Genomic DNA, 16,515 nt, shown 5'->3' with positions numbered 1-16,515 from the left:
CTCATCCCCTCGGCCACTTTTTACATAATTTGAATCTCAGAGCGTACTCCAAAGCGAAATCATAAATGGTGGCAAGTTTCATGCACTGTTATGTTTATATTATAGAAGATACACATTATTTTTATGCCCCGCCATGAATATGGCCGGGGCATATCATGTTTGTCATGTCCGTCTTCCGTCCCTCTGTCCTTCCGTCCTTCCGTCACACTTTGCATTTAGCTCTGTTCAAAGCTAAGTTTAAAAGAAACTATCCAAGATATTTTCATCAAACTTCATATGCTTATAAATATTGATGAGAGCTATGCAACTGCATCAATATTTTTTTTACCTTTACCTTTCCTTTGACCTTGACCTCACTTTTCTTAAAGTAGTGTTAAGGTAAGTTTTAAACATACCATTCAATATGGTGTTATCAAACTTCACATGTTGATACAAACTTGCACGTATAATGCATCTCGGGATGAACACTACCAGACATGATTCGGATGCTGGATCTGACCTAGATTTTCCAGATGAGTGACCAGGTTAAAGTTTTTGGAGCAGGGCCATTTCCAAGGATAGTAAGCCCTACCCAAACCAAACTTGCACGGATGATGCATTTAGGGATGGACACTACCAGACCTGCTTCAGATGCTGGATCTGACATTTTTTTTCATTCCCTAGTCACTATAAGCCCTGCCTGCCTTAACCGAACTTGCATGGATGATGCATCAAGGGATGGACACTACCAGACGTGCTTCGGATGCTGGATTTGTCTTTCTGATATTAAAATTAATCAGTTTATGCTAAATGGTGTTCAATAATCAGATGGGGTTCTTTTGTGGGAGATGGCGATCCCTTTGTGATGGTGGGTATCATTTCATGTCAGTTGTGGTGGGTATAGGTTCATTTCTTTAGATGTGACGCATAAATTGTCCGTCAAAAGCGGCTTGGTTAAGGACCCCCAAATGCAAAGGTATATCAATATATGCAGATCTTCGGGCAAACGATTATGACGTAAAGGTGAAACTGTACAAATGAATCTCGGCGAATAAATAATAATTTTCTTTTTCTTATACACTCTTGTATACTGTGATTTCTCATAATTATTGTAAACATAAATTAAAGTGTACCTTATATTGTCATTAAAACTCTATTTAAATGTAAAATCAAAGCCAACTTGATCTCGCTATACTGACAGAGATGACATCATAGACTAGTTTGACACGCAATTTCTCTGTACTTGAGACGCAGATCAAGCTATTATTGCAATTTGTAAACATAAAAATTAAAACTAAAATTGAGTCATATTTTTAATACATAACTAAATTTTTAACAGTCTTATTAAATCTATAATGAATAGGTCTGTTATAAAGCCGCAGTCATGCCCTTAAACATACTACAATCACGGGCACAACCCCTCGAAAATCTTAAGAGTTCAACAATATCCGCTTAACAATAAATTATGATATTTTATACACATGTAGCTTCATGTGTAAAAATAACATAATTTATTATCAACCCTACTATTTTTAAAAGTGCTTGAAGTAAGTTGTGCACTGTTGGTTTTTTCGTACATTTACATTATTTCAATGTGTACGAGGGGTGATCAAAAAGTTGGCAAACTAATTGAATAACTTTTAAAATATTTTTCAAAGTGAGAGTTTGAGTTTATTCTTTTTCAAAGTAGGCCCCTCTAGCTTTTATGCACTTTTCCGATCGATCTGCCCATGCGCGAAACACGTGATCCAAACCATCACCTGACATGACCCTTAGCACAATGTTCACAGCAGTGCCAAGATCTTCCCAGGACTCATATTTTTCTCCCCGTAGGTTATCTTTCAAAACTGGAAATAGCCAGAAGTCACAAATTGCCAAATCTGGGCTGTAGGGGGGATGAATTAGGTTTTTCTATACCCAGTGTTTCCATGGTGTCCATCACAACCCGACTTTTAATGGCTAGGTGCGTTATCATGGTGCAGAATGAATCCAGATCTTATCAGATCTGGGCGCTTTCTCTCTACTGCTCTCATCAAATCTGATTTGATAACCCGTGCATAGTAGTCTCCAGTAACTTAAGTTTTGGGTGGTACCATGTGATTTAGAATTATACCGTTGACGTCACAGAAAACTATGTGCATAACCCTCCCTGCTGACTTGGTTACGCGTGTTTTTATTGGTGATGGCGAGGAAGGATGCTTCCAAATTGAACTTTGTTGTTTACTTTCTGGATAATAGAAATGTACCCAAATTTCATCACATGTGATAATTCTATTCATGAAATAATTTTGTTCTATCTCATATCTACTAACGTAGGACCGGCACGCATTCACTCTCACCCTCATTTGCTCTGGCAGAAGGAGGCGAGGGACCCATCTCGCACAAACTCGCCGCATGTTAAGCTTACTCGTTAAAATCTCTTGAACTGTTCCATAAGACATGCTAAGATCATTAGCTATTTCCCTAATCGTAACTCTTCGATCTTTCATTACATATTGTTCAACCTCAGACACGTTTATCTCGGTACTTACGTTCAACGTGCACCCAGATCTAGCATCATCTTTCACCGTCTCCCTTCCCTTAATAAAACGTTTCATCCACTTACTTATTGTACCTTTTGAAAGCCCACATTCCCCATAAACTTTATGTAAATCATCGTATATATCCATGAAGGATTTACCTAGTTTTACATAAAATTTTATTATAGTTCTTTGTTCAAGTACGATTGACTCATCCATTTTCGTCACAGTCGCCTCTATATTGACGTCATTTTAACATCATGACGTCATAATTATGATGCACATTTCAACATGACTCATTATAGGATTAAACGTTCTTTTTTCAGAATTTATCGATGTGTAAACTCTGCCTTTTTATAATAAAAGTGCAAGCACTTTTATGTAAAGTTTGTGAGGAAAAAGGCAGAGTTTACACATCGATAAATTCTGAAAAAAGAACGTTTAATTCTTATAATTCCAATTACGAATTTTTAAAATTATTAAAATTATTTCTCTTTGAGGCCGCCATACAATCCGTTATTTTGTACTGCGTAGGAATACTTTATGCCGCAAAGAAACGTATACAAGATGAATATCGATAAAATCCAACTTAAATTGTCAAAACAATCAATAAAATAAACTTATAAAAACTCATTGAATGTTGTTTAAGTCAACAAATATCGTAAATACGCGTATTCTCCAGAATAATTCGTCCTTGACCATGTTAACGACGTCATAGCGAAACTTGCACCGACGACGTCCTCGATTTACTCTGGTTCGTTCAAAGATTTATGGAGAAATTCTGTAGGATGTAAATATATGAATTTGATGCTGAAAAGGCAAGAGTCTAGGTTTTCTTTTCCCTATCACAACGATACCAACTGAGCTGATATGGAACGCATCATGATCAGCGATTTTTTAAAATTAACACTCACGAGTAATCCGACAGTGACATAAACATAATATTCCCGTTGTTATTCATTCATTTTTATTTCCAGTTTCTTGTAATCATAATTTAGCTAAAACGGAGTAGAAGTATCTGTTTTCATTGTTTTTACAACAGTCAAGAAAGTAGTTCTGATTGAAAAATTCATCGATGTGTAAACTTTTTCTTGAATTTGTTCTCGTCCAATCAAAACACAGGGAATCAATAAATAAAATTAAGATTGGAATTATACTGCATAAAGCACATGTTTAGGGCTATATTTGTGACAAATTTTATTCTTGTCAGAACTGTAGTTAGGTAGATAGAGAATTAGTTTGCGAATTTTTTTATCACCCCTCGTATAATGTAAATTTACGAAGTTTATCAAAAGATACCTAAATTTTAAATAATCCCTGGGCATGGGAAAGTTGCTACTAGCACTTTTCAGGTCAAGGAATTTGTCTTAAAGGAAACACTATCAATTTCGTAGTGAAAAATTATCCATATATCGTTGAACTTTTACGATCTTTGTATCCGTTCATATATTTTTTAAAATTTAACCAAGACACGTGGCAAACAACTGATGTACGTAAAGTCGCACTGGCCGAACTCGGTTGAGACCCATATATTTATATGTTTTAGTACAATTGCCATTAAATTGAAACATACTTAGAGAAAAGATATCAACATAATATTGATTTTCTTGGAATATTTTTAAGGCATATTTCCTATGAGCGGCCTTAACCTAGCTTCGAATGATTAAACTGTTTTCAGAGGGTATTGCCATTGAAATGAACCTAACCTCTCTTCATAGACTATTTGCCTTAAGAAGTACACTGCACTTTGATACATTTTTTCAACAAATCAGTTGTCATGTAAAATGGAAGGAAGAAGATGTGTACTTTTTTTTTCAAAATTTAAATTAAAAAATGCACATTTCATAGTTCATATTGTATTTAATACCTATTGATAGGTTTACAAAATATGAAGTCATATAATTCTGCTGGATTATTGTTAAACCAAAAGCAAAATTATAAATTGAAGGTTTGTTTACTTTTCATGTTTTTAATGGTACTTGAACACAGATTTGAAGTCAATATTTTCTCTATAATATTACGCTTTACATATTTTAATAGCATTTCACACAAAAATTAATTAAAAATCTTATTTAAAAGTTATTAAAACTTCCAATTTTTTGGCGGGTTTGATTGACACATCCTTGCACTTTCACAAAATTTAACTTTATTCCTTAACCTTAGGAACAGTGGCAATTTTGTTGTGTATTAATGAGAAATATTAAAATTTTTATCCAGAAAAATAATTTTAATCAGAGTAGAAATGGTAGAAAGCAAAACTCCTTCACAAGTATCGTCATTCCGAACTAAGAGTTGCGTACAGAGTTTAGCAAATCGAGCACACTCGTGTTATGTACACAGTTTTTGTAAACATGGCACGAGTTCTGTTATTGTTGATGTTTACAATTCACCGGGTGCGTTCAACAGTCTAGACGAACTCCAAAAACGGCGTTAACGGAAGTGAGAATTTCAGTCCAGAAAAGACTCCAAAAAAACGAGTCCGCGCATGCGCAGTTATATCAAAAAACGGTGAAACATCGTGAAAAGTGGGGTCTTATAAAAAGTGCTTTTTCAAAAAATTGGATTACCTTGCAATGATGTAAGTTCTCAGAAATGATTAATAATAAATGTTTTTATAGAATGTATTTGTTAGAATTTTGATTTCATGTGCAAATAGTTTTTAATTTCAAGTCAAAGTTGACCAACTTCGAGGTTTAACCAGACCTCGTACAAGTAGGATACAAAATACAAATTAAACAGTCTTAATCTTATGAAAACATCTCTGTGGTTGATAATTTGTTTGCAGTGACTAAGTTAGTCATTTTAGAACTACTTTTACTGATTTTAGAAGTTTTTTGTAAGTAAGGGACGCTGGCAAATTTTAGTTGTTCGAATTTTCTCTGTCTTTCATGTCTCTCGTGTACGAATGAATTTCAGCATGTTTAGAGCAGCAATGAGCAACTGCATTGTAAATACATCTTACCAATAATTAAAAAAGTACTGAATTGATGGTTTTAATCATAAATAAGAGTCGATCAGGTGAGAGTTACATGATAATCCATTCAGTGTCCACATTTCCTCCGTTCGGTTGCTTTTTTAAAAAAAAGTTCACGTTTCAAGTTAAATCAATTACAAAGAAAAATAAACGTTTGGGAATTAAATATATGATAAAAGGGAAAAATATGTAAAATTGAACAATATAATATATATATATATATATATATATATATATATATATATATATATATATATATATATATATATATATATATATATATATATGTTGTAACTGTTAAACATTGACCGAATGTTACCCATTTGTAATATTATTTCGTCATATAATCCTGTATGGCATCTGAATTATCACCATCGCTATTTACCTAATGTTATCACATATGAACAGATATAATCCTGAAAACATTTTTAGAATTATAATCTATCAGTTCAAGAACTTTAAAAAAATCATTCTTTTAAAATTACGGTAAAAAGTCTTCTCAAAACGAACCTGTTAATATCTCTGCTCCGCCGCGAAAATTGTGCGGTTTTTCATAAAATAAATACGATCTAAGTGTCTTACAAGTAAAATTGAAGCATCTTTATAGTAGGAATGGCATAAAATTTAAATCAAGGGGACATTAAATTAAGTTAGGAAATTAATTCTTACCGACTTTATTGAATCCGATGTCGTATATCCCAAATCACTATTACGCAAGAATACAGAGCGATAAATAAGTCAATAACCACTAAATAATTTAATAAGTGCAATTATTTATTCAACAAAAATTAAAATCCAGTCACTGTTTACTAAATACTTTTGTGGAGAAAGCGACCTGTTTGTTTTTTTTGCCGCAATGCATGACGGAGCCAAAGACTTCTATTTTGGAGTTCTTTTTGGAGTTGTTCTTTCAATAGTTTATCAAATTTATATTGTGTATTTGTTTTGCTTTCGAACATATCTACTCTGAATTTTCTGGATTATATTATTAATATTTTTCATTTATACGCGAGATTTCTACTTTTCTTAAGGATTAAGAATAGAATTAATTTGTGAAAGAGCAAGGAAGTGTCAATCAAACCCGCCAAACATTTGAAATTTTAATATATTTTATATGAAATAAGAGTTTGTGAAATGCTATTAAAATATATAAGTCGTAATATTATAGAGAAAATAATAACTTCAAATCTGTGTCTAAGTACCTTTAACACAAAGCAGTAGAGCTACACACTTACCAGAGACATCGACCTGTTTGTTTTTATTAGGATGCTGTTTCTTGTTTACCAAATTTTGTTTTCACACACACAAGACATTTGAAAAAATGTTTCTTGTTGTCACACACACAGAGAAAAAATCTAAAGATGTTAGTATTCTGGCAAATAGATATGTCAATTATAAAAAAATAACTGATACCAACCTATTTTGAGAATGCACAATTGCAGTTACAACTTCAGAAATGCAAAAGAACCAAAATTTAATTGACAGTAAATCGTATCACACAATTGTATATTTTGTATTACATCCTAACTGTCATATAAATTGTAATCAACAATGAATTTCAGATCAACAGTGCAATTGAAGTCAGTTTGAACTGTGCACCACATTTAATACTGAAATACCTGAAACTGCACATTTTCAAACATCGACACATAATTTAGTGGTTTAGTTTACAATTATGAATTAATATTTTATACATGCTTTATTTATTTCTTCAGGAAATAGACACGTTCTTTGGGGAGTTCTGGAATGCTGTACCAGACGAGGACAGAGATTGGTTAAGTGAGTCTCTGAATGATCGGGAATATGCAGTATGTCTAAAGGAACTTAATGATAATACCAAGGAAATACTAGAGTCAATGAAAAACTCCATAGTGGAATTATTTACGGATGAGAATACTACGAAAATTGAATTGCCTTCTTCATGGGCTCTAATGGAGCAGTTATTGTATGAAGGAGCCTGGAAGGTTTTGTCCCTGAGTGAAATCTGGAAGCTCAACGCATCTCTTCCCGATGAATACCAAATCAAAAGTGACGAGGAATTGTCTGAATTTTAAAAATGTTTCCATGATAATGGTTTTCTTTTGAATTTTGGAGAAGCAGAATTGAGGGAACATGTTATACTAGATATTCAGTGGCTTGCTAATGCTTTCAGCAAGGTAATTGCTGATGAAAACCACATCAATAAAGATTGTAAAAGGAAATTAATTAAAGAGTGGAAATCCTTCAACAAAACAGGGAAACTTCAAGATAAAGTGATAGATGCTTTGTGGAAAGAAGAACCCTCTTACTCAAAACATAAAAGTGAAATTATGCCATACATTGAGAAACTTCAAATGCTGGTACATTTGAATGCATTTGAGGCTGTATCAGTAGGTAGCATGTCATGGTATGTCCCGTGTATGAACAAAAAGCAGTTTAAAGCTGACTTCAGTGAAGATAAATGGGAATGCTCATCCATTTTGTGTTATCGATTTACTACCTTTGCCATGTTTGTGTTCTACAGACTAGTAGCATACTGCATAAGTTCTCTAAGATGGAGTGTTGCAAAAGATGAAGATAATGAAGGATGTCCATGTCTTTATCAAACAGCTGCAGTGTTTGATCACAATGAACACACGGTTGTTGTTGGCATATGCAATGATGATATTCAGTTGCAGGTGCTGAGAATCAAACCATTTACTATAGACAAAGAAGTGTCAAATAAAATTGGAGACTCCATTGATAAAGCAATAGAAAAATTGACAGAAACATTTATTGACATAAAAATATTCCACAGAGGATACAAATGTCAATTCGTTATTTGTAATGAGAAAGATCTATCTTTTACCCTTTCAAGTGAGCTGTCCCAAATCAAGGCTAAAGAAATTCAGTGCAAGTGTCAACTTCGAGAGAAACATGTGATAAATATACAGATGACGCAGGGATTCTGGGAAAAGGTAACAGTTATTAATCTTTATACCCCCTGTCAAAAAAAATTGAAAAATCGATTTTTAGGACTTACATTGTCTGCCTGTCTGTTGATATATATATGTATATTTAAGTCCAGCCATACTTTTGTAGGAAATAAAAACACTGGCACATATATTGTTTTCAAGTTGAGGAGTCATACTGCTTTTGACCATATTAAAGATCAATGAATGAAAAAAAAAATATTAATGTGAGAGACATTTGAAGTTTATATTTTACGCAGAGCATTCTATCAGTAATGTATTGATCTAAATGTAAGGTCAATTGGTCAAGTTCAAGATCACTTTCAGAAATAATTTTTTTTAAATAAAATAATTGTTACCGTATCTTGTAAAATGGACCATTATTTGACTCAAAGTTTTCTTACGACCCAAGAATGTGTCATGATTTGAACTTTTTTAAGTTAATATGATGTTTACCTGAAAAAGTAATTTGAAACTCAAAATGAAATGAAGAAATGTAGTGAGGTATATCTGCATAAATAATTGGAAACTCAAAATGAAATGAAGAAATGTAGTTAGGTATATCAGTATACTTCAAACTAATATTGCTTACAATCTCAAAGTGTGTCGTGACCTTGATCAAAGCACCAATATCTTTCAGACTAGTGCAGAGTAGATGAACCGTTTTGCAAGAGGTTAATGGATTTTTAACCTTTTACCAAAATTGTGCAATTAACTACCCATTGTCTCGTGGTTCGGGCACCAGGGTTTTACAAGTTCTGATGAGTACCTTATGTTTCTCTCTTGATAAATCTTTCATTTCACCTTAATCCTAATTTTCCAAATTGATGTGATGTCACCAACTCAATGATATCTAATGGTAAATTAAAATAATTTTCCTTTCTTGACCTACAACAGGGCCCTTTGATATAATCACCTTGGAAAACAAACTGTTCTTGCATTATGGTTTAGGTTTGCTTAATATATGTGTAATCATCTTATAAATTTTATTCTTGGTTTATAATGTTTTTCCTAAGTTGGCTCCATCAGATGAACTAAGATTGATTTTGTTTCAGACAAAGTTGGCTATTTCCAGCACATAGTTTCGAGGTTAATATAGGTTTATTGAAATAACTATAGTTTATTTTGTTTCAGAGAGAGGCGAATAATTCCAGTACTCCTGTGGCCTCTGGACAAAACCTAGAAGGCCGGTCTAGATTTGCAAAACTTGGCATGGCTACAAATGATGTGTTGAATAAAGCATACAGAGATATTCTAGAATCAGAAATTCTCCCATCTGATATTGAGAACAAAGTGAATTTATTATCAAACAAAAAATTGAAGAGTCTTAATCTAAACGCAAATCAAGAGGATCAATTGAAAAAAGCTAAAAATTCTGGATATGAGGAATTTGATATTTCATTAACATACAAGTTGATAAGAAACATTTGTTCAAAGATTCCTAAACCAACAAAAGGAAAGTGGGGAGAAGAGCCTGCAGCAGGAGAGGTGACTGCGGGTGACGATATCGAGAGAATTAGGTCAATACGAAATAGATTGACTGCACACGTGAGCTCAGCCTCCATCCCTCAGACAGAATTCGATGACACCTGGTCAATAATGTCAGATGTCTGCCAAAGACTGGAAACCTTCACTGGTAAAAAGTACTTCGATAGTCTTAAAGGCATTCAGAAACTGGCTCTAAAAGAGGAGGGGGAAGATGCAATAAAAGCTATCATAGAAAAGTTTGTCAAGGATCAGCACGAGCAACATGAACTATTAAAGACAGTCGTGTCAGATGTTCAAGAATTAAAGTCTCAAATGATGACATTAAAACGAAATTGAAGACCGTTCAGAAATAATATGTTTCACTCATAGAACCTATGCAGAACTTTTAAATAATGAATTCTGTAACGCTTGGTTAAACATGTCGGAAATCTGCAATGCACTCAAAAGTTTCATCGGTGAAAAGCCTTTGGATTAGCTTTCTTATAATCTTAAACTGGATATGAGGAATTCGAAATTTCATTTCAGTTGTTAAGAAACGTTTGTTCAAAGATACCTAAACCAACAAAAGGAAGTTGGGGAGAAGAGCCTGCAGCAGGAGAGGTGAGAGTGGGTGATGATATCGAGAGAATTAGGTCAAAACGAAATAGACTTATTGCACTCGTGAGCTAAGCTTCAACCTTTCAGACAGAATTCAATAATATCGTGGTCGACAATATCGGATATCTGCCAAAGACTGGAAATCGTCACTGGAAAAAATACTTGGGGAACCTTAAATAGCATATATAAACTGACTTTAAAAGATGAAAATACAATTTCAGCTATTTTAGAAAAAGTCAACTAGGAAAAACATGATATGTTGAAGAAAGTCATGTCAAGTATGCAAAACTTAATGTTAGATATGCAAGAAGTTAAGTCAGACGTGAAAAATTTAAAGCACGATTGATACTGCTCAAATTGAACCTTTTATGCACCGAACATACATGTATGCAAAGTGATTTAAGTAACTGAAAATCAGCCTTTATCAGTTGTGACGCAATATAAATATCATAATTTTTGTTCATGAAAAATCCGAATTTTAGAAAGAGACAGAGACCATGCAGGAGGAGATGGGCGAGCAATAGGTTAAGTCATTTAAAAAAAATATACCCATATAATGATGTTTGATTCATAACCCTCCAATCATTATTCTATGATAATATGTTTTGTATTCTTTTTGCATAGCTTCTTTTTATAGAGTTTCAATAGTTTCTCATCTTTAGACAGCCTTCAGAATCCCTCGTTTTTTTTTGTTTTGTTTTGTTTTTTTTTTTTTTTGGATTAAACAGGATTTGCTTCCCTTCTGACTTTAAATGACGCAGTGTGTTGCTTGTGATAATGATTATTTTACTCATGTATTGTGTATTTTTTATCCAACATACATCATTAATATACGGAATGGTTTATGATAATCAATATATTTAAAATTTATGATAAGATAACTATACACTTTAAACATGCTTCTAATGAGCAGCGTGGGACTGCAAATTGCTGAAGAACTCACTGAAAATTCTATTTTTGAAATCCATCGTGAATGATGAACTGGGTCACTTTGTTGATCACCTTGTCAGCAAATAAAATTTATCACCGAGTCAAACGCTGACTGACGTTTTTCATACCAATTGTTAGTCCATTATTTATACACTGAATTGACTACGGATTTTTTCCGTTATTTCCTAATCATGACAAGGAGCACACGGCGGGTGGGACCGGTCGGCAGGGGATGCTCACTCCTCCATGGCACCTGATCCCACCTCTGATGTTTCGGGGGTCCGTGTTTGCTCTGCTCTTATTTTGTATTGTTTTATGGACTTTGAAATTGAGTCATTCAGGTGACCTATTGCTATCCGATTTTGTACGTCGTGTGTGTCGTGCGGTGTGTGTTAACATTTGAACCTTTTCAGCTTCTTCTCTGAAAGCACTTAACCAATTTCAACCAAATTCGGTATACAGCATCTATGGGTAACGGGGAACAAAAACTGTGAATCTTATGACCATGCCCACCTGGAGCCTGAGGATTTTGGCCAAAACCCCAAAAGTTAATGTTATCTAAAAAAATCGTCTTTATTCCTGCCAACATTTTTTACCTCTTGACATTGAAATTGTAGTTTGATCCAATTTTCAAAGAAGTCAACCTTGACCTTAACTTCTGATCGGGTGATGCTAAGGTTTTTATATTTCCAGTGTAGTGTAGATTAAAAATTGTCGAATCACGGACCTTGGAGTAGGTTGGGCCAAAGTGAGTAACATAAGGGAAAACTCTGGTTCAGAACAAGTGCCGAGTTTTTCAGGTGAGCGTTATGGCCCATGGGCCTCTTGTTTGCATGTGTACTTTGAATGACTTTTTAAGCGCCATCTTTCTTTCTTGCTGTAATTAATTTTAAACTTTGATTTTTAAAGTACAGTTTTCACTTTCATTAGCAACAGAAATGTAGCTTTATCGTTTTATGTCTAAGTCATTGACAATAACGCTACACATCCCGTTATGGAAATAATGGCGAGAATTTCTTCCACTTTCCAGTACTGATCAGTCAATTCTATTTCCCTCCCTCAATCTAGACACATTTGTTAATCAACTTTCTTTTATACACCTCCAGACCCTTTTTATCTATACAGACCGTTTTGCATTTTCTGTCGTCCTACATAAAAAGATCACAACATGCAAGCACAGAGATGAGTCTGAATAATTGGGAGGCAAATAAAGTATACAGATTCGTTCAAGAATTAACTTAGAATTATGGAGTAAATAAGTTGATGCTGGTAGATGACCAATACTAGAAAATGGAGAAATTGTCCCCAATTTTGTCCAGAACAAGAGGCCCAAGGGCCTTGAATCGCTCTTCTGATAAATTGTACAACCTATCACTTGTATTTGAAGCCTATAACCCTAAGTATCCTATCAAAGACCCAAGTTGCATCACCTGACAAAGTTTGATGATTCTTAGCCAATTAGAACTACTTTTTGGTCTACATTCTTGGAAATCACAAAATGCATCAAGTGACAAAGTTTGATTATTCTAAACCAATAAGTACCGGAGAATACTTAAATATAGCCATAAAATGTCGAAAGTAGGTCATCGTGACCTACATTTTGGTTGACATTCATTAGAGTCCCAAGATGCATCTGCTGACTAAGTTTGATAATTCTAAGGCAATAAATACCTGAGATATTCAAAAGTAGGTCACTGTGACCTACTCTTTGGTCAACATTCTCAGAAAACCCAAGATGCATCAACTGACAAAGTATGATGATTCTTAACCAATAAGTACCAGAGATACTTAAATATAGCCATAAAATGTCGAAAGTAGGTCATTGTGACCTACATTTTGGTTGACATTTTTAAGAGTCCCAAGATGCATCTGCTGACAAAGTTTGATAATTCTAAGCCAATAAATACCTGAGATATTCAAAAGTAGGTCACCATGACCTAGTTTTAGGTCGACATTCTCCGAAAATCCAAAATGCATCAACTGACAAAGTATGATGATTCTAAATCGATAAGTACTAGAGATACATAAATATAGCCATAAAATGTCTAAAAGTAGGTCACCGTGACCTACTTTTTGGTCTACATTCTCCGAAAACCCAAGATGCATCTCCTGACCAAGTTTGATGATTCTAAGCCAATAAGTACCTGAGAATATTTAAATATAGCCATAAAATGTCGAAAGTACGTCATCGTGACCTACATTTTGGTTGACATTTTTTAGAGTCCCAAGATGCATCTGCTGACCAAGTTTGATAATTCTAAGCCAATAAATACCTGAGATATTCAAAAGTAGGTCACCATGACCTACTTTTAGGTCGACATTCTCCGAAAATCCAAGATGCATCAACTGACAAAGTATGATAATTCTAAATCAATAAGTAATAGAGATACATAAATATAGCCATAAAATGTCAAAAGTAGGTCATCGTGACCTACTTTTTGGTTGACATTCTCCGAAAACCCAAGATGCATCAACTAACAAATTTTTTCTAAGCCAATAAGTACTGGAGATATTTAAATATAGCCAAAAAATGTCGAAAGTAGGTCACTGTGACCTAATTTTGGTCGTCACTATCCGAAAACCCAAGATGCATCAACTCACAAAGGTTGATGATTCTAAGCCAATAAATACCTAAGATACTTAAATATAGCCATAAAATGTCGAAAGTAGGTCACCGTGACCTACATTTTGGTCGACATTTTTCAGAGTCCCAAGATGCATCTCCTGACCAAGTTTGATGATCGTAGGTTTGAAGGTAATCAAAATATGCCTTTTAAACAATTTGAAAACAAATGCCTGCAAAACTCTAAAAGTAGGTCACAGTGACCTACTTTTTCTTAAATATGTTTTAAGGTCCCATGATGCAGCAACTTACAAGATTTGATGATTCTAACCCTTTCAGTGCCTGAAATAATGGGAATAAATATTCTAAAAAGGATAAGTCATAAAGTTCAAAAAGTAGGTCAAGGCGACCTACTTTTAAGTTGACGTTGTTCAAGGACCCAAGATGCATCAACTGACTAAGTTTGATGATCATAGGCCTTAAAGTATCCAAAATATGCCTTCAAATCAATTTGAAAACAAATGCCCGCAAAATTTAAAAAGTAGGTCACCGTGACCTACTTTTGAGTTAACATGATGTGAAGTCCTAAGATGCATCAACTTACAAGATTTGATGATCCTAGTCCTTATAGTAAGCAAAATATGAACATTTTTATTAATTGTAAATTTAGGTCAACTTTAAAGTGACCTTGAGACCACGCCCTTTGCCCCAGGGTCATGCCTTGAACAATTTTTAATCTTCAACATATCCTGATCCTTGTTTGTAAGTTTGGTGAAAATCTGCCTGGTGGTTCTGGAGAAGAAGATTTTTTAGCAACCAGTACTTTTGGTTTTGTTTTCCTGATTATCTCCCCTTGTTTTAGGGTCCCAACCCTTATTTTAGTATAAATGGTAGCCCTTGGGCCAAGGATACCCTGTGGCAAATTTGACACTAATTGGCTAAGGGGTTCTTGAGTTATGGCCCATATTCTAAAAAGTTAACGCACACCGCACACCGCACAAATGGCCATAGCATTAGCTCTTTGAGCCTTTGGCTCAGAAGAGCTAAAAATGTGCGTCGTAAGGCCATATAAAATTGAAATCTTGGTTCTCAGGCCCGCGCGCATCCGTTTTGAGATAGCCGCATTGCCGATTTTATTGTATTTTTGATAAAATAAAAAGTTGGTGTTGCGGAGACCAATCCGGGAAAAAAAATTCCGACCTCATTTGTTTCGTAGTTTAGTATTCAAATATCACTTCCGGTAGCCATTTACAAAGAGATTTTGGCTACTTCGTTTGAAAATACATTCGAGGACATTACCTCCGATGTTTACACACTGTTAAGCAATGGATAAAGCAGACATGTACGCAAGTGAGTTAAGGCTAAATATGGATATTTTTATGCAAATAAGCTTATGAAAATTCATAATTTGTATATTTTAGGTACAGAGAAGGTTCAAATTGATTTTCTTATACATACTTAGTACCCACAGTTTATAATTGTAAGTACACATTATGACGTCATATTATGACGTCATTGTTCTCTCCATTTCAAGGTATTAAATCATATAAACAAAATCAAGTCGGCGCAAGGGCCTCTCCTATCTAATTTAAAATAAACAATGTATAATATTAAGGTGAATATTCTAAAAATTAATAAAATTGCTGTACAAATCCTATGCACTTTCTCAATTGATAAAAATTTTATGAAACTTACCCTTGACAATGAATTTTTACCCTGTTAAAACTTAAAACTGCACGAATAGTAAGTAACCAATTGCACTGCTGACATTTGTGCAGCAATATCTTAAATCCTTGGAATATCCTGCGTCTTTTGATACTTTGTTTCTGTAAAACAAAGTAAGGTATGTCCTTGCGCAGAAGCGATTTTGTTGATGTTTCTTATAAACTTGTGTAGTACAGGTCGATGACGTCATAGTATGACGTCATAATGTGTACTAGCTACTGCATGTCTTGGGTACCACGAATGTATTAGAAAACAAGTCTTAGCATTTACTGTACGGTATGTAGAGCAATTGTGGAATTTAATTAGATATTTCGTATAGTAATTTCCATTTGTAGCCTTAACTCACATGCGTAGTATCTGTGCGACTGTCCCGTGGTACGACTTACTGTCTGTATTACGTCAGATGGCGGGATAGTCGCACTCCCTCTCTCTACACTTGGATGCCGAGCAGACCGGACGTGTCTGGGACAGCAGCAGAGCGGGAAGTCGACCCGGGCCAGAACCCACTGTGATTGTCTTTGTATATATGTTGGATGATAATAAATATATTGTAAAGCACACCCCCTAGACGGTTACTTTACTGGCGCCCAATTCGCGGGGCCCGGGACTCCCTTACTGCTGTCAGGTATTTTTAGGCATCGGTTTTAGCCGCCATTTTTGGTGCTGCTAGGTACGTGAGAGCACATGTTGATTTTTCATGTATTTTTCTTGAATCGACCTTTGGAATTGATTTGTAAATATTGGCAGTGATTTATTTGATTATTTGTGACATTTTATTATGGATATGTCTGTAGAGGAGGCCGTGTCGGC

General features: G+C 34.5%; 1 protein-coding gene across 1 annotated transcript; it reads left to right on the top strand.

Moving 5' to 3' along the window:
- The first annotated feature begins 7,211 nt into the window (after positions 1-7,211).
- LOC134274548 (uncharacterized) lies at positions 7,212-10,344 on the top strand. Its single transcript, XM_062756820.1, has 2 exons — positions 7,212-8,408; positions 9,537-10,344. The coding sequence occupies exons 1-2, from the start codon at positions 7,782-7,784 to the stop codon at positions 10,224-10,226; spliced, it is 1,317 nt and encodes a 438-aa protein (XP_062612804.1). The 5' UTR covers positions 7,212-7,781; the 3' UTR covers positions 10,227-10,344.
- The last annotated feature ends 6,171 nt before the right edge of the window (positions 10,345-16,515 follow it).

The sequence above is a fragment of the Saccostrea cucullata genome, unplaced genomic scaffold (assembly GCF_032062105.1).
Source record: "Saccostrea cucullata isolate Sc308-1 unplaced genomic scaffold, CSIRO_AGI_Scuc_v1 ctg2876, whole genome shotgun sequence".
Taxonomy (NCBI): Eukaryota; Metazoa; Mollusca; class Bivalvia; order Ostreida; family Ostreidae; genus Saccostrea; species Saccostrea cuccullata.
This window is presented reverse-complemented; position numbering and strand designations above follow the sequence as displayed.

Coding starts and splice junctions, on each gene's coding strand:
- LOC134274548 (XM_062756820.1), top strand. CDS start 7,782: ATGCCATACATTGAGAAACTTCAAATGCTGGTACATTTGAATGCATTT. Junction 8,409..9,536: donor CGCAGGGATTCTGGGAAAAG/GTAACAGTTATT, acceptor ATTTTGTTTCAG/AGAGAGGCGAATAATTCCAG.